The sequence below is a fragment of the Mya arenaria genome, chromosome 12 (assembly GCF_026914265.1).
Source record: "Mya arenaria isolate MELC-2E11 chromosome 12, ASM2691426v1".
NCBI lineage: Eukaryota > Metazoa > Mollusca > Bivalvia > Myida > Myidae > Mya > Mya arenaria.
Genome location: NC_069133.1, coordinates 56558941 through 56585148, shown reverse-complemented (window position 1 = coordinate 56585148; position 26208 = coordinate 56558941). Strand labels below are relative to the sequence as shown.

General features: G+C 37.2%; 2 protein-coding genes across 7 annotated transcripts in view; one reads left to right on the top strand and one right to left on the bottom strand.

Annotated features, from left to right (window-relative positions):
* The window catches only part of LOC128211555 (protein neuralized-like), a 30656-nt gene extending 20933 nt beyond the window's left edge, over positions 1–9723 (bottom strand). Inside the window, exon 1 of one of the 2 annotated variants that reach the window (XM_052916473.1) lies at positions 9576–9723. In XM_052916473.1, the coding sequence (XP_052772433.1) occupies positions 9576–9603 (28 nt within the window). In that variant the 5' untranslated portion in view covers positions 9604–9723. Of the gene's footprint in view, positions 1–1033; positions 1806–9575 lie in introns of those variants that run through there. The other variant, XM_052916472.1, reaches the window with a different exon arrangement.
* A 160-nt stretch (positions 9724–9883) lies between these two features.
* LOC128212193 (retinol dehydrogenase 11-like) lies at positions 9884–25310 on the top strand. 5 transcript variants are annotated; one of them, XR_008257403.1, is made up of 8 exons: positions 9884–9982; positions 10623–10778; positions 12012–12251; positions 14710–14799; positions 17008–17196; positions 19363–19472; positions 19676–19785; positions 23375–23388. XR_008257403.1 is itself a non-coding variant. In XM_052917517.1 (7 exons), exons 2-7 carry the CDS (start codon positions 10625–10627, stop codon positions 23567–23569), a joined length of 978 nt encoding a protein of 325 aa, XP_052773477.1. In that variant the 5' UTR covers positions 9884–9982; positions 10623–10624; the 3' UTR covers positions 23570–25310. The 5 variants fall into 5 exon arrangements, 4 of the variants coding, with proteins under 4 accessions (XP_052773477.1, XP_052773478.1, XP_052773480.1 ...); XM_052917517.1 differs by lacking the exon at positions 19363–19472 and having other exon boundaries at positions 23375–25310; XM_052917518.1 differs by lacking the exon at positions 19676–19785 and having other exon boundaries at positions 23375–25310.
* The last annotated feature ends 898 nt before the right edge of the window (positions 25311–26208 follow it).

Below are 26208 nucleotides of genomic sequence, written 5' to 3'. Positions count from 1 at the left end.
TCATTTTCCTTCTTGTGAGATTATTCAGTTGTCACCATGTGGATTATGAAAGGATCAAAAACATGGAAAGACATTCCAGGGAGGGCTTTAGTCGTCAAGTGGGGGACATTAAGAAGTCAATTAGGCACCCTTGTGCTGAAAAACGTCTTAACCAAGTACAGGATGAAGACCATAAATGAATTGTTCATGTCAATATGGTAGAGAAAGTATGCATTAATGTCACTTTAGTTATACAGGGGGGTAGCCAGTGGGTTTCTGTTGTAGGGGGCGCATGCCCAAGATGTGCTGCCCTGAAGTGCGCTTGTGCCCCTCTATCATCAAATTCTGGATCCACCCAATGTTGTAAATTTTACAATGTTGTGTTATATATATTGCAACAACTTAAGATTTCCCTCCTAGTTCCTGCTAACAGTACCCATAAATGTTCACTAAGGTCTACCTCAAACAATACAAAAATGAAGGTCTTGGAACATATCATTCCTACACAAGTGGTACATCTTCAAAATAAATGTGTATTTTGATAAAATTGTGCTTTGATCAATGAAAAATAAATATCAATATTAGAACAAAAATATTTTTTGAATAAAAAAAGCACATGAACCTGATCAAAACAATGGGAACTTTAAAAAAAACAAGAGAGTATTGACAGGCCACTGATTACTTTCAATTATATTGAAAAGGGAGTACTTTGATGAAACAACATGTACTTTGAAGAAACAACATGTACTTTGAAGAAACAACAGGTACTTTGAAGAAACAACAGGTACTTTGAAGAAACAACATGTACTTTGAAGAAACAACAGGTACTTTGAAGAAACAACAGGTACTTTGAAAAGGCAATGGATACTTTCATGAAACAACTGGTACTTTGATAGAAACAACAGGTACTTTGAAGAAATAACAGGTACTTAAATGAAACAAGGCTTACATTGAAAAAATGGGGTACTTTGATGAGAATTTCAAGAACAAGGAAAGCTATTGGAGACAAATGATTACTTTGAGCCTAGTGACCCCAGTGACACCGAAAACTTACTATTGCTATACAAGACCCTGTTCTGGAGGAAGCGGCCGTGCTGGGCCAGTAGACTGCGCCAGTCCTGACCATTCGCGTACTCAAACGCTTGCGGGGGACATGAGTTTCGGCGCTTGGCCACCGACATCCTGTCGTTCATCATGCTCTCAAGACTGTACAGCCCCATCATGTGTCTCCGTTACTCCTCAGTTCAGCACCTCAACTCTCCGTTACTCCTCAGTTCAGCACCTCAACTTTCTGTTCATTATGGCGCATGTACAACCATGTTTGCTTTATCATGTGACAATTTAAGTTCAGTTATTTATAAACCTCCAATGAGACACAGTCATCTTATGACCTTATAACATAACTCAGAATCAATATTGTCTATTTACGAACATTTTCTAAAATTCTGAGATCTTATCTTTGGTTTAACTGATCTATGTTTGTTTTTTAGAAGATAGCCACAATGTACTGAAGAAACACATCTTTGTAATGGATGATAAAAACTTTCAGTTCCAAACACAAGCATGCACATCAGTTCTCAATCTTTACACTTTCCATACTGTAACACTTCCAATGCACTTTAAAACACATTTTCGCTGGTGTTTGCTATGGTGTGTGTGTATGTATTCCATTCTTGAAGTAGTACTGTTATCAGCACCATGGGAGCACCAGTGTTCAGGTTTTGGAAGCTGAGAGAGCAGGCAGGCTGCTGGAGTCTCTACCTGGCTACTGTACACCCTGTCATGTCTGCGGGAAACACACACACAGACACACACATACATCCACCCTGAGTATGCAAACATTGCAGAAGAATGTTTTATGTATTCCTTAATAATATAAACACAATTCCTTTTTTCATACCTGCCAATGCCAAAATGGCTTCTTAGTAACCTATATACATGTAAAATAACAATGTTGATGGCCATTACTAGTAAGCAATTATTTGTGCAAGAAATTTAACAGCTACCATGTTTACAGACTTGACTTGTACAACAAGTTACAGTTATCAACTTTCCTTTTGACATTTATTTCCTAAATCCTAGAGTTTTGCTTAACCCTCACTGTTGTGCATACCGTGAATATGTGTAACTATTTTGAAAGTCAATTATTTTATTGAAAACTTAGATGCCATATTAAAGCACTTCTCAGGTCAATTAATTCTGCGATTTTGATGAACATTTACGAAAATAACCTCACCTCAAAACCAACAGACCATACATGCCTTGGGATGGCTGGTAAGTGGGAAATGTTTTCTAGGCGTACCTGATCAGCAGACATGTAAAATATTGCCTGCAGAAGCCGGCAGAAATCTACCTGGCCCAGAAGGCTGGCTTTCACAATTCTTTGTGTCTGAAGTACTCTGCAAAATGTATTTATGATATTTATTTATTTAAAATTTCTAATTTAATGAAGCTTTGACCAAAAGCCAAAGCAATTAATGCAAGTTTTGGAGATCTTTTTGACAAGGATTTTCAGTTGATCAATTTACAAAATATAAGCCAATCATTGGTCAATTAATTGTTTAATTGACAACTGGCTTCTGGATGATTGAAGCATTTACAATCAGTGCAAGAATGCCAAGATGATTTACACAATATGTTTGTGCTTCTAATATTGAGTTCTGCTACTGATAAAAATATGAACAACTGATGAGAAGCAAATATTCAAATAATTGGTTGGAAACAGAGACGTGTGGAACAAAATCAGTGTAATTAACAGCTAAAGGGAGCTTCTTCTAATAAAAGTATTGCTCTTTTTAAAACCAACTCTGAACTAATCATGATTCCATTGTGATTTAAAGCTATCCCCATGCCTTCCAAGATTCTGAGCTAATGGACCAAATTACAGACAGATAATCTTGCAGAACAAATCAATACTGCTAATTAAGTTTCAAGAACTACAGTGTCCTTTATATCTAGCAGTCTGAAATTCCAGTTTTCTGTCAAAACCAGTTGAAAAAGCCTGTAAAACTGGGACACTGATTGAGCTAGTGACTGACACTTGAACAGTTCACCCAGTGAAAGTGAAGGATTTCTTTTCACTTCTTAAATTAATGTCATTAGGAAATTCTTCGTTTTCACCTCTTAACTTGAAGAGTGTCCTGGACATTCCTGGCTTTTCTCTCTTATTTCCTGAAAAGTTATCTTGTCAAAATTAACACTGTTACACCATGAAACCTTCAAACAGAGAATATTAGCAGCAGGAAATTTCAATATGCAAGGTTCATCATTAGACATGCATGGTTTCTGCAATGGTTTTGCAATGTTCACCATTATGCATGTGTGGTTTCTGCAATGGTTTTGCAAGGTTCACCATTATTCATGTATGGATTTTCTAAAATGGTTATGCAAGGTTCACACCTTTTCTGCAATGGTTTTGCAAGATTCACTTTTATTCAGGCGCTGTTTTTGCAATGGTTTTGCAAGGTTCACTATTTAAGTGATGCCTGGTTTCTGCAATGGTTTTGCAAGGTTCCCCATTAGTCACGCCTTTTCTGCAATCGTTTTGCAAGGTTCACCGTTATTCATACATAGTTTCTGCAATGGTTTAGCAAGGTTCCCCATTAGTCAAGCCTTTTCTGCAATGGTTTTGCAAGGTTCACCATTATTCATACATAGTTTCTGCAATGGTTTAGCAAGGTTCCCCATTAGTCAAGCCTTTTCTGCAATGGTTTTGCAAGGTTCACCATTATTCATACATAGTTTCTGCAATGGTTTAGCAAGGTTCCCCACTAGTCAAGCCTTTTCTGCAATGGTTTAGCAAGGTTCCCCATTAGTCAAGCCTTTTCTGCAATGGTTTTGCAAGGTTCACCATTATTCATACATAGTTTCTGCAATGGTTTTGCAAGGTTCACCATTATTCATGTCCTGTTATTTAAGCCTAGTTTTCTGCAATGGTCTGTGAGAACGATGATGACATCTTATTAAAATAGAATGGACACAGTGAGACAACTTAACTAGTTTGAATCATCAGGCAAACAGATGCAGGATAAGTGAAAGATTCTGGGGCCCATTTCATTAAAGGATCTTAGAAGAAACTTTTAAATTTCAAATCTGAATAAACGTCACATATTTAAAAATATCAAAATCAACTTCAAATTCATTTTCCCCACAGGATAATGTTAATTTTGCACAAATATGAAGCAAATATGACAGTAAGTTCATGTCAATTTACAACTGAGATCAACTAACATCTTTATGAAACAGCCCATTGGCCAAAAGATTTGCTAACTTGCAGATTAATGGCAGGATTATTGCCCTTAGATTTGCTAACTTGCAGACTAATGGCAGGATTACTGCCCTTAGATTTGCTAACTTGCAGATTAATGGCAGGATTACTGCCCTTAGATTTGCTAACTTGCAGACTAATGGCAGGATTACTGCCCTTAGATTTGCTGGAAAGCATGCTGATGGTAAGATTTGCTAGAGAGCAGGTTGATGGCAGGATTATTGCCCTTTTATATGCTGAATAGCCAGATTATGGTAGGGTTCTGGCCCTTTGATTTGCCAGCTGGTGGTAGGATAATGGCCCTTAGATTTACTGAAGAGCAGGCTGATGGTTGGATTCTGGCTCTAGATTTACTGAAGAGCAGGCTGATGGTAGGATTCTGGCTCTAGATTAACTAAAGAGCAGGCTGATGGTAGGATTCTGGCTCAAGATTTACTGAAGAGCAGGCTGATGGTAGGGTTCTGGCCCTTTGATTTGCCAGCTGATGGTAGGATAATGGCCCTTAGATTTACTGACAGTGAAGAGCAGGCTGATGGTAGGATTCTGGCCCTATATTTGCTTAATGGCAGGCTGATGGTAGGATAATGGCCCTTAGATTTACTGAAGAGCAGGCTGATGGTAGGATTCTGGCCCTATATTTACTTAATGGCAGGCTGATGGTAGGATTCTGGCCCTATATTTGCTTAATGGCAGGCTGATGGTAGGATAATGGCCCTTAGATTTACTGAAGAGCAGGCAGATGGTAGGATTCTGGCCCTATATTTTCTTAATGGCAGGCTGATGGTAGGATTCTGGCCCTATTTTTGCTTAATGGCAGGCTAATGGCAGGATTACTGCCCTTAGATTTGCTGAAAAGCATGCTGATGGAAAGATTCTGGCTCTAAATTTGCTGAAGAGCAGGTTGGTGGCTGGATTCCTGCCTGGCCCTTAGATTGTTTTGCCCTTAGATTTGCCAGTTGATGGTAGGATTCATTTGCTAATATCTTGCTTCAATTCTTTTAATTAAAAACTGGTTTCTTTGTACAACATTAATTTTGTTAACATTACATTGAAAAAAAAAACGATATTGCATCAACAATGTTTATTGAGTTTTTTATAATTCAAAACTGCTTAAGGAATGTCAAAACATGAGAATTGATGGAGAATCAGCAGCTTATTTCTCAAGAGAGAGTTAATCAGATTGTTTTTGACAGTGAGTTTGCTGGTGTGCAGATAACATCAGGTGACATGCATTAGGAGCAGAATGATGGAGTGGAAACAGGCCTCACGACTCTCAACTCAACACACAAGCCTCTTTGTGAACATTCACTGTAAAGGTTCCTTGATCTTGACCTTTTTCTCACATTCAAATTCAGGCTTTGAGCAAAAATTGATGTATCTAACTCATTAATGGTATTGATTAACCATGTATCTAAATGGTATCCAATCAACACCAGGGTCTGGGTCCAATATCTTACCATGGTAACATATGACAGTCATTTAATTTAGTTTTCAGTAATCAGGTCTGAATCTTTGTACTAGTGCTTACTATAAAACAGCTTGCCATAAAAATAAATCAGCTTGCCATTTAAAGAAGTCAACAAGCCCTGCTATATAACATCAGGAATTTTAGCCTGCCCATTAAGCATTTTACCATTGCAGGGCTTGTGGGCTTGTTCTTATTCCAACCACTGATATGATAATGAGATTGTTCAGTATGCTGTTTTGCAGCAAGAGCACCCCACATGGCTGCCAATGTCCATCTGTTCTTGTTTCAAAAAGGGGCATAACTCAGAAATTATCAAAGCCAGAGTATTAAGGGTACTGTTACAAATGTGCATATTATCTCTGTTAATATAAAGCTATTTTCAGTCATAGGCATGGTTAGAGTGTTTCCATACAGACAACAACAATATCAATGACAACAACACTGATGCTATCACAATAAAAACACATGGTCAGAAGGAGCACATCGCTATGATGCAACTGGTTTTCACCCATTTTAAATTCTTTGAATAAATGAACATACTAATGCACAAATATCATACTTAACCGATATGTCTGGCATTGCAGACACCATTGTTATAAAACAGTCAGACAATTAATCTTGCTGCTACAATTTTGCAACATATGCGAGACAAGGCCTACATAAATTATAACTGCAAAAAAACAGCAAATGAGTTTTGGTGCACATGATTTTGGAGCTTACCTAAAAGTTATTTTTTTGACATAAAAATAAACAATTACATCCCGACTGTTTGATTCATTACATAACATAAATGCAAGATGTGCAAACAAATATGATTGTTTTGCCATTACTCTCTCTCGCTGACAGAAACCTTTGTAAGTGCAGGAACACTATCAAGCTTCCTGGAAACCTACAAACACTCGGGATGATGAGATTCCTACTACTAAAAGAAAGCAACAATATAAATGGTAATCAGTTCCAAATGAAAATGGAATCTTGTCAAAATGTGCGGAACATAAGAGCATCCACTACAGAACCAGTGTTGAAGAGATCCAAGATAGCTTCCTGCTTTACACTCAAAACACTGCTTTTTTTTTTAGAAATGAAACTTTCAAGGAAAATCAACTTTGTGCTATTCACTTAAGTACACAAAATTGAATGCTAAAACAAATGAAAAAAAGTAAAAAACAAATTTCTGAAAAAACAAAACAATTTTTTTATAGACCACATAAACTGACTTAACCTGAAATTTAGAAATATCAATGTACAGATGGTTTAAACCGTTAAATATTTCAATTATATATAGCAATAAATTTCTGTGTCTGTATGCAACATTATGATTACTAATGAAACATTGTTCTCAAAAGACAAAAATGGTAATAAATATGTTCATAAAAGAAATCCACTTTTGCAAAAGAAGATTACTGTTGCAGAAGAATTTCAGGAAACAATAGTCCACTGCAATACTGCTTTAGTGTCTTTTTGTTATAAAAGGGGGAGGATTTACCAGGTACATCCCCATTGTATTATGAAGCGTAAGGAGGTGTATCGTATGGAGGTGCATCGTCAAGCAAGCCGTACAAGAGTGTCATATGCACCTTAATATCAATGAGTTGAAGTTGTGATGGGCATTAAAAGGGGACGTTAGACAGAAGGTAATGGCCGACATGAGGGATTTTGCCACATGAGACCACCACCACCTTGAAAATAGATTTGGTCAGATTTTTGATGCCTGGTCAACATCAGAAATAAATTAGTCTAAATACCATGTGATAGCACTGGATAATCTTCCTGTCTTGGAAGTTTTGGATGCACATGCGTCAGATGCTGCTCGTAGATTCAGTAATAAGTTATAATATTTTTTATAGGAAAAAAACAATGTTCATAATTCTGGTCAAAAAGGAAGCAGCATAAATTCTCCCTTAGTTGACCTCTTCACATGATGCCTAACCATCTGTAAAAGTTTTAAGGAAATCCATCAAAACATGTAAGAGGAGTAACAAGGTCATCACCCAAGGTTTTGACAATATCATATGTTAATGCTTCCCACAAAGTGTTATCACCAAAAAACATATGTTTTACAATATTTGAAACAGCTTTCAACACCAAATTTCATGGAACCTCCAAGTCAAATGTCCCGACTGGTGACATGATATTTTGGCAGAAAGTTAGGAACTCAAAATACAGGCTAAGTTCACTCAAAATTTAATCAAAACCATATTAAAAACTGACTTTATTTGCAGATTTATTTAGCACAGGATGTTAAATACAATGTAGTTAAAACATATGGTTTTGCTTGTCATCTTCCGGTTTCAAAGTTGACATAGTTGAAATTGTAGTGTTTTTTTCCACATCTAAGGGAATGGTGGCAGGGTCCTTTGATGGGAAAAAAAGCATCGTTTCAGCAAAAATGTGAATACTAACATGATACATATAACAAAGCTACAGATAAGTTTTTTATCTAAAGAGTATGTTACACCCTTATGCAATCTAGTTTGTGTTTGTAGGTTTCCAGGAAGTTTATGGTACACCCTTGGGTCATTCATTGAAGTGTAATGGGGATTTTTAAAGTGTACAAACCGGTTTAACATTTAATCAAAACAGCTAGCGTAAAACACTCAAAACTACTCGGAAGAAGTTTATGCCCTATATATTTTTTTTAATCGTACTGGTACAAACGGTTGTTTGATTTTATGTTGTAATTGGCGATTTTTGTGTTTTTACGCCCATTACGGCCCTTATATGTAGCTCTGATATAATGTTCAACTTATTTTCAAGCCTTATTTTCAACAAAATCAACATATTCAGGAATGGCACTATACATTGCTATATTTGCTAAAAGTTAAGAGGTCAACGCTTCTCCAAAAAATAAATAATACATATATACATCTTTACCTGTGTAGGGGGAAACTATATTCTTTTTACAAAGGGGGATGTTGCCCAATTTTGGCCCTAAACGGGGCTGAAAAAAACCCACTGAATTTATTTGCATTAGATTCATTTATATTTTGGATGAAAGCAGATCTGTATACACAAGATTTTAACCTCTCAAGCATCCAAAATAATGATGATTGATGATATTGCCAAAACAATGAGACCCTATTGCGTACTCAATGTATTTTATACACATGATTCCTACTCTTATCATTCCATCCACAGACACCTAATTGTATGATGCAGAGGCACATCAAGCTGTGGGACCTAAGTATACAATTATTTATCATAACTCCACACCAAATTTTTAGATGCTACCAAAGCTAAATATCCTCTAGAGTTATGATATGGACACAGGTGTCTGTAATTTCATCCATATGATAAGGACTTAAAGCATTATTTTTTTAATGCTTGATTTAAACACTAAAATACTATTCAGAAGAATTTAAGAGCCCTTCTACACATGTGTAATATGATCATGTGATTTTTTTTATAAAAAAAGGCAAAACATAATTCCTATAATAAGCCAATGCTAATGGAATTTAGAAGAAAACAAAGACAATTTGACACATTTTCAGAGCGACTCATGACTACAGACATGACACCTACAGGATCCTCAGAAAATATAGTTAGCGTTGACCCATGTGAAACTTCGAACCATAATATTTCTGAAATATTGCTACAGTTCCCAGCAAAACACACAATAAAAATTCTTAATTTGTGATCCCTCTAGCTAGAATCCCTGTCTGACCACATACTTTCCTAAACCAGTGCATTAGATTGTTGTTGTTTTTTTCAGATGTGGTTTATAATAATTTTATACTGGCCAAAGTTGTATGATCTGACAAATATATTATATATAAAAAAGTACTGTACTGTACTGAGCGGCCTAGTTAACGGTTTAACCGTCTCTGGAATTTAAGGCAGTAAAATAACTGGTGATCTTACCTCTTTGCCCGGATCCTTGGTTTCCCATTCTTCAAAATGTTTTACTTTCCATTTATTCGTTTCAGCACTAAGGGGCCAATACATTTCATGGGAATCATGGTGTTCTTCCTGTTGTTTTTTTCTCAAATTTTACTGACGTTTCAGTGATATCGCTTACATCATCAAATAAAAAAAATACTTTGCATCGATAAGGGCCATGTGTCAGTAAAGATTTGTTAACTTTGATATGTATTAACTTGCCTTAAATAATATATCATGCGCATTGAAAAAATAAACTCGAATAAATAGTTGTTCTGCATTACGTCAGAACATCGATTTAAGCGACCCAGTGGCCAACACCTGCGAAATTTTAAAAGCTGCGATTTTTCAGTGACATTCTAAATCAGGATTCCGTCATTAACTCTTAGGTGATAATTTGTATTTCAGGAGTATTTTGTGCATGATTGTTTTAGATTGTCAATACCTTAATCTGTTTTCACTTTAAGTATATTTTAACTGGTTATTTTTCGGATGCAAACTTTTCGGATATCCTTCTTCTGTTTATGGCACGTACCTAACACTTTGGCTTTTGGAATCAATAGTAACGGTTTAAAGATGCACTCTAACAGATTGAACGTTTTGACAACTTTTTATTTTTTGTCTTGGAACGAGCCATTTGTTTCGAAAATCTATGGAAACTAGTTATAAGGCTGACAAAAATTAGATATCAGATTTTTATATTTAAGTTCAAAAATTGATGTCCTATGCCATAAAATATTATTTATCTGTTCTTTTGTCAGCATTTTTTTATCACTGGTTTGCAGATATTTATGAAAAAAATTGCTTTTTCCGTGACAAAAAATAAAAAAGTTGTAAAAATGGTATATTTGTGAGAGTGCAGCTTTAAGCGCCCTATGCTTTTTTAAGCCTTTTACTAAATTGAGAGAGAAATGTTTGCAATGCCTGTGGGTGGAACGCCTTTTGGTGGAACCTAGGACATCAAATCTTGCAGTTATGTACCACCTTAGCCCCTGAATGACTAAATGATCTCTAATGTTTTATCACCAGGTATGGACACACTGTGGCAGGTGCTTATAGCACTGTTGGTTGTTGTTGTCACGTTGATGGTGGGCTTAAAGATGTATGTGGAAGCTATCAAGGGTCGCTGTTCAAGCACTAGGGATCTCACCGGCAAGGTCGTTGTTGTCACTGGGGCCAACACAGGTAGGGACATCTACTGGGTTGTCATTGTCACTGGGGCCAACACAGGTAGGGACATCTACTGGGTTGTCACTGGGGCCAACACAGGTAGGGACATCTACTGGGTTGTCATTGTCACTGGGGCCAACACAGGTAGGGACATCTACTGGGTTGTCATTGTCACTGGGGCCAACACAGGTAGGGACATCTACTGGGTTGTCACTGGGGCCAACACAGGTAGGGACATCTACTGGGTTGTCACTGGGGCCAACACAGGTAGGGACATCTACTGGGTTGACATTGTCACTGGGGCCAACACAGGTAGGGACTTCTACTGGGTTGTCATTGTCACTGGGGCCAACACAGGTAGGGACATCTACTGGGTTGACATTGTCACTGGGGCCAACACAGGTAGGGACTGGGTTGTCATTGTCACTGGGGCCAACACAGGTAGGGACATCTACTGGGTTGTCATTTTCAAATGGGACCAACAAAGGTAGGGACTTCTATAGGATCATGTTGCTAAGTCCAACACAGGTAGGAACTTCGTCTAGGTTGTTTTTGTCACTCAGGCCAACACAGGTACTGACTTAAAAGAGGCTTCATTGTCACGACATTGATAGGGACATCTGCCGGATCGTCATTGTCACTGGGGCAAACATAGATAGGCACATCTACCAGGTCTTCATTGTCACTGGAGCCCACAGAGTTAGGCACATCTACCAGGTTGTCATTGTCACTGGGGCCAACACAGATAAGGACATCTTCAAGGACATTATTGTCACTGGGGCTAACATAGGTAGGTACATGTACTGGGTCGTCATTGTCACTGGGTCTTACACAGGAAGGTACATTTACTGGATCGTCATTGTCACTGATGCCAGCACAGGTAGGGACATCTACCAGGTTGTCATTGTCACTAGGGTCAACACAGATAAGGATATCTTCAAGGACATTATTGTCAATGGAGCTAACATAGGTAGGTACATCTACTGGGTTGTCATTGTCACTGGACCCAACATAGATAGGGCATCTACAGGGCTTCAAAAAACAATATCATCATTATGTTTTCACTAATCTGGAATATAATTCATATCTCCACACATGCTTACTAGTATGTACTTATTTGTTCTGACACTCGTTTACAGTTTGTATGTTAATTTTTAGAGCAAAGAAAGATCATAAAAGTACCCTCTATTTACAATATCACTATTGTTATTGTCCTTCTTTGTTACACAAACATTTCTGGTATTGCAGGTATTGGTTTTTGCACTGCTGAAAACTTGGCTCTGAGAAATGCAAGAGTCATCCTGGCATGTCGGAATGAGAAAAAAGCCAAGGATGCTGTACAAAGGATTAGGGCTGCTACTGGGAACAAGGAGGTTGTGTATCAGCATCTGGACATCAGTCTGCTGTCATCGGTGCGGACATTTGTTAAGCAATTCCTTTTGGAGGAGTCAAGGCTGGACATTCTTATCAACAACGCAGGGGTGGCAGGTACTGTAGATAGAAATCTAACAGGGCACAAAAGGGTGGCAGGTACTGTAGATAGAAATCTAACAGGGAACAAAGGGGGGCAAGTACTGTAAATGGAAAATTGACAGGGCACAAAGGGTGGTAGGTACTGTAGATGGAAAACAAACAGAGCACAAAGGGTGGCAGGCACTGTAGATGGAAAACTTACAGGGGCACAAAGTGTGGCACAGACTGTAGATGAAAAACTTACGGGGCACTAAGGGTTGCTGGTACTTTAGACAGAAAACTAATGGGGCACACAGGGTGGCAGATAGGGTAGACAGAAAACTAACAGGGCACAAAGGGTGGCAGGTACTGTAGACAGAAAACTAATGGGGCATAAAGGGTGGCAGGTACTGTAGACAGAGGCAGGTACTGTAGACAGAAAACTAATGGGGCACAAAGGGTGGCAGGTACTGTAGATGGAAAACTAACAGGGCACAAAGGGTGGCAGGTACTGTAGACAGAAAACTAACGAGTCACACAGGGTGGCAGGTACTGTAGATGGAAAATAAACAGGGCACAAAGGATGGCAGGCACTGTAGATGGAAAACTTACAGGGGCACAAAGTGTGGCAGGAACTGTAGTCAGGGATCTAACTGGGCAGGCAGGGGTGGCAGTTATTGTTGTCGAGGGAACTGGGGGGGTGCAGGGATGGTAGGTACTGTAGACCAGGAACTAGTTGGGTAATCAAGGATGGCAGTTACTGTAGTCAAAGAAGTAACAGGACAAGCAGGGGTGACCAGAACTGGAGACAAGAAATAATAGGGCACGTAGGGTTGACAGGTACTATGGACATGGAACTAACATCGCAAGTAGGGATGGCAGGTACTGTGGTTTTGCTCAGAGATAACATTGAAGAAGCAAACCAGAAATCATTTTTCTTATCATTTGTTCAAGTCATAAGACAATGAAGACTGAGTAAAAATAAATATCAGATTGATCCATATAAGCCTTTTAACACACACATTCAATGGTCATGACATGCTTACATTTTTATGCCCCCTCTTCGAAGAAGAGGGGTATATTGCTTTGAACATGTCGGTCGGTCGGTCCGTCGGTAGACCAAAGCTTGTCCAAGTGATAACTCAACAATTCCTAGACGTATTGTCAGCAAACTTGACATGAAGGTTGGGCATGACCAGTAGATGACCCCTATTGATTTTGGGGGCATCAGGTCAAAGGTCAAGGTCACAGTGATCCTTAATTGGGAAAAATTGTCAAAGCTTGTCTAATTGATAAGGCAGCTATGCCTGGACCTATGGCCATCAAACTTGACATTGAGGCTGGGCCTGACCAGTAGATGACCCCTATTGATTTTAGGGGTTATAAGGTCAAGGTCACAGTGTCCTTAAATGCTTAAAGGTTGTCCGAGTGATAACTTGACAATGCATGTACTCATGGCCCTTAAACTAAACTTTGAGGTTGGGCCTGACCAGTAGATGACCCCTATTGATTTTAGGGATCATTTGGTCAATGGTCAAGGTCACAGTGACCTTGAACACAAACTTGGCAATTCCTGGTCATCAAACATGCCATGAATAATGGACCTGAACAGTCGATTACCCCAGTCAATATTAGGGGTCATGGAATCAAAGGTCAAGGTCACAGTGACCTTGAATGCGAAAAGGTTGTCTGAGCAATAACTCAACAATGCCTGCACCCACGGCCCTCAAACTTGACTTGGAGGTTGAGTCTGACCAGAAGATGACCCTTATTGACACAGTGACCTTGATCACAAACTTGGCAATTCCTGGACCTATGGTCATCAAACATGCAATGAATAATGGACCTGACCAGTCGATTACCCCTGTCAATATTAGGGGTCATTAAATCAAAGGTCAAGGTCACAGTGACCTTAAATGCAGGAAGGTTGTCCGAGCGATAACTCAACAATGCCTGCACCCATAGCCCTCAAACTTGACTTGGAGGTTGAGCCTGACCAGTAGATGACCCCTATAGATTTAAGGGGTCATCGGGTCAAAGGTCAAGGTGACCTTGAAAGCAAAAATCATGTCTGTGTGATAGCTCAACAATAATTGCACCCATGGCCCTCAAACTTAACATTTAGGTTGTGGCTGACCAGTAGATGATCCCTATGGATTTTGAGGTCAAAGGACAAGGTCACAACTGATATTGGTCATTAAAATTACATCATATGTACTTATTCCCTGCTGCTAAGAGGATACATGTTTATCTGCAAAGATCAGTCATCATCTGAACATGATTTAAAACTGTACCTACTATCCCCACACTTTGAATGGTGGTCATATTCTTCCTCAAAGGCATCCAACGTCAATGATCATTCAGCTGTGTTTCGGTCCATGCATATTTCATTCGTCCAAATATTCATTCAATTGTCCAAATATTCTTGACAACATGGCGCTCATGGGGGGCATAATGTTTGATAAAAATCTCTTGTTACATATGAATTTTGCAGGTATGCAGTTCAGCAAAACAGAGGAGGGATTTGAGACAACGTTTGTGACAAACTACCTCGGCCATTTTCTCCTCACAAACCTATTGCTAGGTCAGTAGACTTGCCAAAATGTATTGGCATATTGCAAAAGTAATGCTGATATGGGTGCATGTTGTCAAGAGAATGTGTCTGCTGGTAGGTGCTTGGAAGTCCCAGCATTTCTTTGCACTCTTGTCTTATTTTATTTCAGTTTAAGCTCATTGTCTGTGGTCAAAAATTAAAATATACAATATTTATTGGACAAGACCTTTTCTTTAATATTTTAGAACCACAAATCTTATTTAATTCTAATTATTATTGAATCATTTGTAAAGAAATATATTTAATAACTAATGATATGTTTCACAAGAGTACATAGTACATACATGTATACGCTCCAAGTCCTATGGTATCGAGTCTTGTTCATGTGCACAATGACATCACTGAAATAACTTGAGTGGTTTTGTGCTTATATTATTATTGATATAAAATTAAATTGTTTTACTATTTAAAAGTGAACCTTCTGCCTATGAAATTGAGTTTGAAACTTCAGGAGGTCAGGAATGAATGTCAGAAATTATTATAAAATCTGTGCTGTGTCAGTTTACTCTCATTCATAATTAACAGCCATATTTATTTAACAGAAACATTTAATTTACAAAACCTTGATCCCACAAACAGAAACTTTCGTGGTGTTTGTCGTCTTCTTAGAAACAAAATATGGGAAGTGTAAATTAATTTGAATGATTAAGGTAATCTACTTTATTAAATGTATTGCACGGAATGTATAGAAAGGTCTTAGCATGTTTTTATGCTAGTAGAGCAAAGACACACCAATTTGATTGTGAAATTCGCCTGAAGCAGAGTTATATGCATCACTAAAACTATGTTGTTTATTGCTTACTTACAAAATAAAGGTGCACAAGAGATACAATTACAGCAATGTGATACAGAAATATGTTCCGGTAGCCTTCAGTTGGCAGATGATGTTGCTTTACTTACAAACACAATAACTGGACTCCAAGAACAAATTAATTTAGATATTATAATTTTTGCCAAAATAATTTCCAGCTGTGAACACCCCAAAAAAGTCATGGTTTTCAAAATTGGAGGGCACCCTTCATTCAATGAAAAGTGCTATTATAAAGTCAAATTACTGTTGGCTATCCTTTTCATACGTAGAAGTAGGATTTTCTTCGTCTCTGTCACTGAACCACGTGGCAGAAGATACCACTGTTAAAGGTAAAAGGGCATCATATAGTATTCTTTTGTACATGTACAAATGTGGTCAATTGCCACAGATGCTTTTTAAGTTGTTTGATTCAAAAGGTTTGATTCTGCTATACAGATGTTGATTGTGGGGATTTAAGGCTAGAGAAAGCATCTGTGGGGATTTAAGGCTAGAGAAAGCATCTGTGGGGATTTAAGGCTAGAGAAAGCATCTGTGGGGATTTAAGGCTAGAGAAAGCATCTGTGGGGATTTAAGGCTAGAGAAAGCATCTGTGGGGATTTAAGGCTAGAGAAAGCATCCAATGTGTACAGTGTTACTCCTGTATGTGCTTAAATGAAAGGACTCCAAATGTTGTTCCATTAGGTGATTGTGGGCATTATCCATTATTTGTAAATTGATACAAAAAATATATCAAATAGTGGTTAAAAATCTTTAAATGCCAAACTCCAAATATGTGAAAAAATGTTGTAACTATCTGTTGTTCACAAATATATAACCTATAATAACCTGGAATAACCTATATTCATCCCAACCAAATTACTTCATCAACAAATTAACACACACCTCAGAAATCATGGAGGAAAACTTTTGAACATTCCCCGAATCTCAAACTATTAATATAATAAATATACGTATAAGCAAGAGTAATACCTTGATATTCTGATTTTACGGAAATACAAACACTGTCCCACACAATTTAGATCCTGTTACGCTGAACTTGAAATAGAAAGGGGTTTGTATTACCTATCCCATGAAATGAAGGTTATGCAAAGTTTTTCATTAAAGGAAGTTGAAGCACAATATCATTTTACTCTAATATGTCCAATGTTTATAAGGGCTGCATTCATCCCACACTTTAACAATACAACAATCATGAACTTTTATGTGTTGATGTCCAGTCGAAAGAGATAAAATGTTTATCATCTTTTATTTATTTTGAGGTAGAAAGAAGGGAATTATTATTTTTATAACAATGTTAAATTTGTGTTGAAAAACTATCACTGTTACATGTTTTGTACACATTAAGTATTGTAAATATCTATTTTCAGACAAGTTGAAGCAGTGTGGCCCAAGCAGAGTGGTGAATGTGTCTTCCATGGTCCACAACTGGAGCAAGAAGTTTCACCTTGACGACATGAATGGGGAGAAGTCGTACTCTATTCAACTGGCCTACTATAACTCCAAACTGGCCAACATTCTGTTTACGCGGGAACTAGCTAGACGATCACAGGAAACTGGTATGAGGAATAATGTTTTTTTTTAGTTGTTAACACAGCATAACATAATAACAAGGTGTTAGGAAATAACATCTAGTAAGTTTCTTGCATACAGGACGTGTGCTGGAAAAACCCATCTTACATACCCCATGTAAGATGAGTCACGCGCAACAACGCGCCACTTCTTATTTCATTTATTGTATGGTTTATGAAAGATATAGAATGCCATTTCAATAAAGCGCAATCAAATATATATGTTTGCGAGACTTTTAATTAAAATTGAAAATAATTCATCGTAAAAAATGCTATTTTTAGTTATTTAAAATTACTGCGCTCTATGACGTCAGTAAACAACGTCGCACGCGCTTTTTTGTGTAAATGACGAAAGTTCGTTTTCTACGTCATTTTTTCCATAAATTCATAATTTTAGGTATGCAAGAGAAAATATCAATCATGTTTTTCCGGTCCGGATTGAAAAATCCGACCCTCGGGCACGCTGCGTGACCGGTAACACGGCAAGCCTCGTTACCAGCTAAAATGACGTAGAAAACAAACTTTTGTACAATTACACCAAAAAGCGCGTGTGACATTGTTTACTGAATTCATAAAGCGCAGTAATTTTAAATTACTGAAAATCATTTTTTACAATTATTTACTTTCATTTTTAATTAAAGGTCTTGCATACATATATGTATTTCATTGCGCTTTATTGAAATGGCATAATATACTTTTCATTAACCATACAATAAAAGAAATAAGAATTGGCGCATTGTTGCGCGTGACTCATCTTACATGGGAGGGGTGAGATGGGGTTTTCCAGCACTGGTCACATGACCAGAAACACACGTCCGGTATGCAAGAATATAAGTATCTATCATGTGTTTCCGGTACGGATAGAAAAATCCGACTCGAGGTCACGTTCGTTAGCCGGTAACGCGGCTTGTAGAGTTACCAGCCACACAGCGTGCCCAAGGGTCGGATTTTTTAATCCGGAACAGAAAAACATGTTTGATATTTTTTCTTGCATATCTAAATTAATCAAATTGTGGAAAAAATGACGTTGAAAACAAACTTCTGTACAAATACACAACTAGAAGCGCCGCAATGCGGCGAAACCAGGTTTTTGTTATGGGCAATCAGAAATTATAGCCAATTAATTTGTTGTATGAGCAAGTTCAATCTGCAGCTTCATATAAGCTATATTCACACTAAGATTCATCACTATCCATCAATTCTAACTAAGTTGTTGGGCAGAAAAACATTTTTCTATTTTTAGGAACAGTGACCTTGACCCCACCTCCCAAGCTAGCTCTTCACATAAGCTACCTTCGCTCTAAGTTTCATCAATATCTATCAATGCTAACTAAAGTTATTGGGCAGAAACCATTTTTCTATTTTTAGTAACAGTGACCTTGACCTTAGCTCCACCCCCCTCAAAAGCAATCCCAAGCTAGCTCTGTACATAAGCTACCTACACACCAAGTTTTATCAATATCTGTCAATGCTAACTAAAGTTATTGGGCAGAAACCATTTTTCTTTACAAGAAAAGCTTTTCTATAGCATACATCAAACTGAGCATTTGCTCAAAACAATTGTAACAGAACCAGTATAAGAGTAATATTGCAAATCACATGACCGGAAACACACGTCCAGTATGCAAGAAAAGCTTTTCTATAGCATACATCAAACTGAGCATTTGCTCAAAACAATTGTAACAGTACCAGTATAAGAGTAATATTGCAAGTATATCTGTTAATTCATTTGACTTAAAGTAAATCTGTGATTGTTCCTGTTGATAAAACTTCTGATATATTGGTGTCCAAAATCAATACTATGTAATTATGTTTGCAATTTCAATGGGGGTGGAGGGGGTATGGGGGTATTGCCATTACAATCTATGAAGTATTATTTCAGACCAAAACATCCCAGCAATTTGTGTGTGTATTGGCAAAGATTTGGCACTGGTACTTTTTGGCCTAAGTTAGGCCACCCACAGGCTAAACGTATAATCTGCATACTTCTCTGATTCTAACCATGCATTGAGACATCCTTCTGGAAATGTTTGATAACAATGTATGAAATAGTAGGATTATTGTCACTAATATGAATGTTTGAGAAAGAGCAACATGACCACTTAAAGCCAAAATCTCTTGAGAGCAGTGAAATGGATTGTCTGTCTGTTACAGAGATGAAGTGTTATTGTGCTCACCCTGGCTGTGTCAAGTCAGACTTGTTACGACACCTGCCGTGGTATCACATACCGCTGAAAATTATCATAGAGGGGCTGATCTTCAAGGTGAGCGGGTAGTCCCCTGAATACTCAGCAGTGCTTAATACATCGCTTCTGCAGCCAGTAAACAGAAATGTCCCACATATATCAGCAGTCTTGCAAAACCTTGCCAGGCCACTTGTGTGATGTTGGGATATTTATTCAATGTTCAATTATAACTAACAAGTTGAGCCTTATTTGCTGTGACTCATTAATTGGTGCTGTTAAAGGTGTGATGGCGTACAGTCTTCATCCCGGGGCGGTCCAGTCTGAGGTGTGGCGTAATGTACCCCGCCTGCATTGGGTTTTTCTGGCCATTCCACTGTACTTGTATTTTAAGGTGAGGCAAACATCTGTGGATGTTGTACCCATTTTTTGTAAGCTGCATCAGGTGTAAACAATGTAGGGCATCATTTTAAAGGGTCGGACATTGAACATTTCAGTTTCCTACAACTGTAATACAAACAAAGGGCTTCTAGCATTTATTGTGAGTAGTTATTATGACATTTAAGAACAGTTTTGTTCTCAAATATTTGAAATTATGACAGAAAATACTTCATTCTTTTGAAAGTCCGATAGTCTTGGAGTCTGATAGTCTTAGAGTCTGATAGTGATAGTCTTAGAGTCTGATAGTCTTATAGTCTGATAGTTATAGAGTCTTAGAGTCTGATAGTCTTAGAGTCTAATAGTCTTAGAGTCTGATAATTTGATAGTCTAATAGTTATAGAGTTTGATAGTCTTAGAGTCTGATAGTTAAAGAGTCTGATAGTCTTAGAGTCTGATAGTCTAATAGTCTAATAGTTTTAGAGTCTGATACTTTGATAGTCTGATAGTTAGAGAGTTTGATAGTCTTAGAGTCTTGATAATCTTTTAGTTTGACAGTCTCAAAATCTGAGAGTCTGAAAGTCTGAGTTTGATAGTCTTAGAGTCTGATAGTCTTAGATTCTGATATTCTAAGTGCCTTAGAATATGAAGTCTGAGAATTGGAGCAGAAACTGGGATATTTCTTTAAATAAGAGTTTTTTCACTAATCTATTCATTAAATGGAAATAAGAAACATTCTTTGTTTACACCATGCAACATACAATAATTATATACCGTTGCTTGCTGGCCAATATCTTACCTTGATGTTGTCAATTTCTCACACTATTTCCTTGCGTAAGGTGTGTGAATATGTTCATCCAATGGTTAGCCCACAATGGTCTTATTACCTTCAAGATCAAAATCTCTCGTAAATGTTTGGCATGTATTTCCAGTCATGCTATTCAATTTTCCAGCCATATTTGGTAAATTTCTATGTCATTTAAGGCATTTACTTAATACAACTACAAATGCATGTAGTGTCTGTTATTTGTGTCAGCTAGTAATGTATCTTAATATCAGAGCAACAGTCTCGGTGAGGTGATTAATTTTACATAATTCAATACCAACTATTTTCTGAGCATCAATGTTTTTAAGTCTGACTCTTAGCAGGATTTTTTATTAATGGAAAGTTATTGCTTTTAACTTCTTGTTGTGTTTAACATTGGTTACCTTTGCCTGGTTTGGTTAAAAACTGGTTAGTCTTGCATGGTCGTGTTTCACACTTTGTAGTCTTGCATGGTCATGATTAACATTAGTTGGTGTTGTGTTTAACATTGGATAGTCCTGCATGGTAGAGTTCAACATTGAATAGTCTTGCATGGTCGGGTTCAGCATTGGATAGTCGTGCATGGTTGGGTTCAGCATTGGATAGTTGTGCATGGTTGGGTTCAACATTGGATAGTTCTGCATGGTCGTGTTCAACATTGATTAGTCTTGCATTGTCATGTTTAACATTGGATAGTCCTGCATGGTTGTGTTTAACATTGGATAGTCCTGCATGGTTGTGTTTAACATTGGATAGTCCTGCATGGTTGTGTTCAACATTGGATAGTCTTGCATGGTCGAGTTCAGCATTGGATAGTCCTGCATGGTTGTGTTTAACATTGGATAGTCCTGCATGGTAGGGTTCAACATTGGATAGTCTTGCATGGTCGTGTTCAGCATTGGATAGTCCTGCATGGTCGTGTTCAACATTGGATAGTCCTGCATGGTTGTGTTTAACATTGGATAGTCCTGCATGGTCGTGTTTAACATTGGATAGTCCTGCATGGTTGTGATTAACATTGGATAGTCTTGCATGGTCGTGTTTAACATTGGATAGTCCTTCATGGTCATGTTCAACATTGATTAGTCTTGCATGGTTGTGTTTTACATTAGATATTCCTGCATGGTTGTGTAAACATTGGTTAGTTTTGCATGGTTGTGTTTTACATTGGGTGGTTCCACATGCTTGTCCAAATATAACATTTGTGGATGGATTTATATGTATATTGCATGCATGTATTTTCAGGAGTAACGGCACTCTGTTTACACCCTGGTCCTGTGCACACTAACCTCCTCTGTAATATCTTTAACCCTCTTCTTAAACCACTTCTCCCCATCATAGCGGCATGTTTTGTTAAGGTATTATTATACTTGTCAATTTTTATGTATAGATGCATGTGTAGTTTTTAGTTCAAATGTACTTTATTTCTTTAAATAAATAAATTAAGGCAGTTAACAGAAATGAGTTACACTTATGTTTTTCATACATGCCATATCCTCCAGCTGGGGATTTATAGAAGTATGAATAAATTACTTCATGAGGTAGAAAAAAGGCAAGATTATTCTAAAAAAATCTAGAAATGATGCTAGTGTAGTAAATTGGCTTTTCACAATACTGATGTCAATGAGTAGAGTTAAATGTAAAGTAAGATATATAAACAAAACACCAATCTCATTTTATTTTTTTTTTACTTAAAAGGATAATGGTCTTTAAGATAGGTCTGCCTTTACTGGTCTAGCTTTAGAATAAACATTACCATGGCAACACACTTACATTTATGAAACTAATTTTATCAAAATTCTTACATTTAGAATAGAGATAAAATTTGAAACATTTTTAGCTCGACTTTTCGAAGAATAAGGAGAGCTATCCTAGTAAGCCGAGCGTCGGCATAACCATTTATGTTAAAGTTTGTGTACCACCTCAAATATTTTCAAAATCCATGGACATATGGCTTTGAAACTGTGCACCCTTGTTCACCATCATGCCCTCAACCTGTACACAGGAGGAGGTAACTATCAAGCATTTTGACAAAATTATGCCCCTTTTTCTACTTAGAATTTACGTTAAAGTTTGTGTACCACGCCAAATATTTTCAAAGTCCATTGACATATGGCTTTGAAACTTTGCAAGCTTGTTCACCATCATGCCCCCAACCTGTACACAGGAGGAGGTAACTCTATAAAGCATTTTGACAGAATAATGCCCCTTTTTCTACTTAGAATTTACGTTAAAGTTTGTGTACCACCTCAAATATTTTCAAAGTCCATTGACATCTGGGTTTGAAACTTTGCACGCTTGCTCACCATCATGCCCCCAACCTGTACACAGGAGGAGGTCACTATCTCAAGCATTTTGACAGAATTATGCCCCTTTTTCTACTTAGAATTTATGTTTAAGTTTGCATACCACCTCAAATATTTTCCAATTCAGTTTATGTAAATATCTCAGCACATCATGTATTGCATTGAAATCTAATCTAACAGTGATCCATGCATGTTTCGCCAAAACTTTACAATCCATACACTGAAAAGTGGCGGAATAGTCGAACACTCTGTCTCTGTGACAGCTCTTGTTATTACTATAAAGGTTTAAGACCAATCATTCTTTTTAACACAATGTTTATGAGCCAGGTGTTTTGTACTTTTATTAAGGTACCTTTTCTCAGATTACGGGCCATGTTTTCCTTTTAATAGCTTACTCTGATTCTTTCTTTGTATTTTGTTACAAAGGGTTAGGTTTGTGAGGTCTCAGGGGCTACATATCCTTATATTACAAGACTGTTTTCTGCTGCATGTAGACGTCGGAAGAGGGTGCCCAGACATCGATTTACTGTGCAGTGTCTGAGGACGTGGCGGAGGAGAGCGGGAAATACTACGTTGACTGTCGCCAGGCAGAGGACCAGGCCTCGGACACTAGCCGGGATATGGGCTTGGCACGTAAACTGTGGGAGTACAGCGAGCGAGTCACAGGACTGGCAACATCCGACAATTAACGGTGCATGGTACAGACAGGCTGTGAAATCCAGGTGTTTTGGTATGATGTACACTAGGCAACTTTGCTTCCAGCTCTTTAGATATAGATAGTTCTAAAAAGTTGTGGCCATTGCAAACATTGCAAGAACCATCAATGATTTTACAGTATACTCGTATTTGTCTGTTTTTTATAATCTTTGTTTAACCTTATTCAGTATTACCGTAGATATTAAAGAGTTATGGCTCAAAGTGTTTCACTTTATATGGGTATGTGTTTTTAAAATTATGATGTTTATGTATTTTTCAAAATCTACTGTAGTATTTTTTTTATTTTACATCCTGTAATATATACATAGATATTATTTTATAGATCCCTTATCAAATGGCTACCATATTGCTTTTGGCATATCAATTGTATTTGAAATAATAGAAGCATTATATGGTTTGTCTATTAACCACAAATCATGTTATACTAGTCAAAGATACACGGCAACACATCCATTATTTCCAGTCTAATGGCAAAAGAATTGTTTCATTGTAAATATAAAATAACGTATCACACTTATTTCTGTTGAGTTACATCATAACTTGTCAACAGAATACGAAATCATAACTATTTGTTACTGCACTTTAAAAATGCATTGATTTCTTCATAGATAAATTTAAAATTATTAACAACTATCATGGAAGAATTTTTTTATAAAAACCTTGCAGTCTTTTTCAATGACTGGGGATTGTACAATGTGTTACCTGGCAGCATGTATAATGTATTGTTGATAATTTCACTGAAGTGGGTTTTATTTCACATTGCTTTTGTGACACAAACTAGTCAAACTATTTTATTTCTATTTTTAACACAAGCCTAACAAGTGGCTGCCCAAGTGATATCCATGGTTCATCAAAGATCATTGTGCGAGCATTACTTCTTAATGTATGACTGACTATGGTTAGGTCAACATTAAGGACACAAATAAAAATACACCTCAAATTCTCTCCACCATATAACAAATGTTTCTCAAAAATGTATTTTACCTGACTTTTTATGGTTATCCATTTTTATTGAATGAAAGCAAGGTCTAAATGGTCGCTTTTTCGTTTCCTTAAATTCGCTAAGCAATAAATCAGCAGGGACAACCTTATAAACTGTTCACAATGTCACCCACTACCAGTTGATCTTTATACATGTTCTGGTAGTAGTATTTTTACCAATTTGTAATAGACAATTACCAGGTCCCTTTTTTTAGGAATTGAGAATCATAATTGAAAATGTTTTAGCTGGTCTGTTTTTTTTAAGTACAGTCAAACCTGTATTAAGTGGCCACCCTTAGGAAAAGTTCAAAGTAGCTGCTTAAGACAGGTGGCCACTTAATCCAGGTTGATCATTTCGGCCATTTAAACTTTGTTCTGACTGAGGTCGAATATGCATCTTAACCGCAACCTCAAAAAACGTTTTAGTGGGTCTGTACATGAATTGTCATAGCCTTTGTGTCATAACTCAAAAACTGTCAAACATATGTGTTGCAAGTTTCATAAGGTTGCAATCATTAAGGATTGTTTATATATGCCCCTTATTCCAGTGGAAAAAAGACGATCATTCATATTATTGTAGTCTGTTTTATATCACATCAGTATTGTTCTATCATTCCATAGTTTTGTATCTTGATACTTTTTGTACGGCTATTTAACCTGTGCCAAATGATGGTGTGTCATGTATTAGCTGTCTAATTGTGAACCCATATTGAAATACATATCCAAGATACATGTAGTGTTTGTTGTTATTGGTTATACCTCACAGTTTTGAGGGAGGGGACTTGGGGGCACAGACGGCATCACCCCTCAGTCTGCCAAATGGTATTTTTAGGATACATCAATAAGGTTAATTTCAGAAATGCAGAAGGTAAAAAATGATGAGGCGTTTATCGCACTATTCACATGGACCTACTTGACTGGACTGTCTGACCGACCGGCTGATCACATTTTACTTTTGATTTTGTATGTCATTTTATTGCAATCTAAGCCCTACAGTTAATGAATTAACTTGATCTTGGCACAAATGTTCCTTTCATCAAAACAACATGAAGACTGAAGAGCAATAACTCCACATTTCTCCAAAGTCTTTGTCACACTAACATGTGAAATGTGTGTTGAGTTCATATCTGCGCTGTAACTAACCTGATGAAACTATTTCAATTAATGTTCAACACATTGAGACAACATGCACTTAAGTGCTTCTTCAAATGAAGCTGATTTAAGATCAAGGTCTTATTAAGGGGTCAAAGTCCATGGTCAAGGTCATTGTTAGGGGTCCGAGAGCCAGTGTAAGTGCCATAAGTACAACCAATGAAGCACATTTCTGTTTTGTTTAATATTGAGCTGTATTCAGGGGAAAATAGTCGGATAGACATACCTGTTCACTACAGATCTTTTTGCACCAAATAAAATACTTCCAAATAAGGCAGAGACTGACAGTAGGTCAATGCAGCCAGGTACATGCAAGTTAAGTTTTGTGTTCACTACATTACTCCTTTTTTTTTTTAAATACATGCACATTTCAGAACCAATTTGCATATATACCGGTACTTGTTTACATGGTCATGAACATTGTGATTTAAAATTACCTATAATATTATGTTTTAATGCAGATTTTGAAAAATGGCAA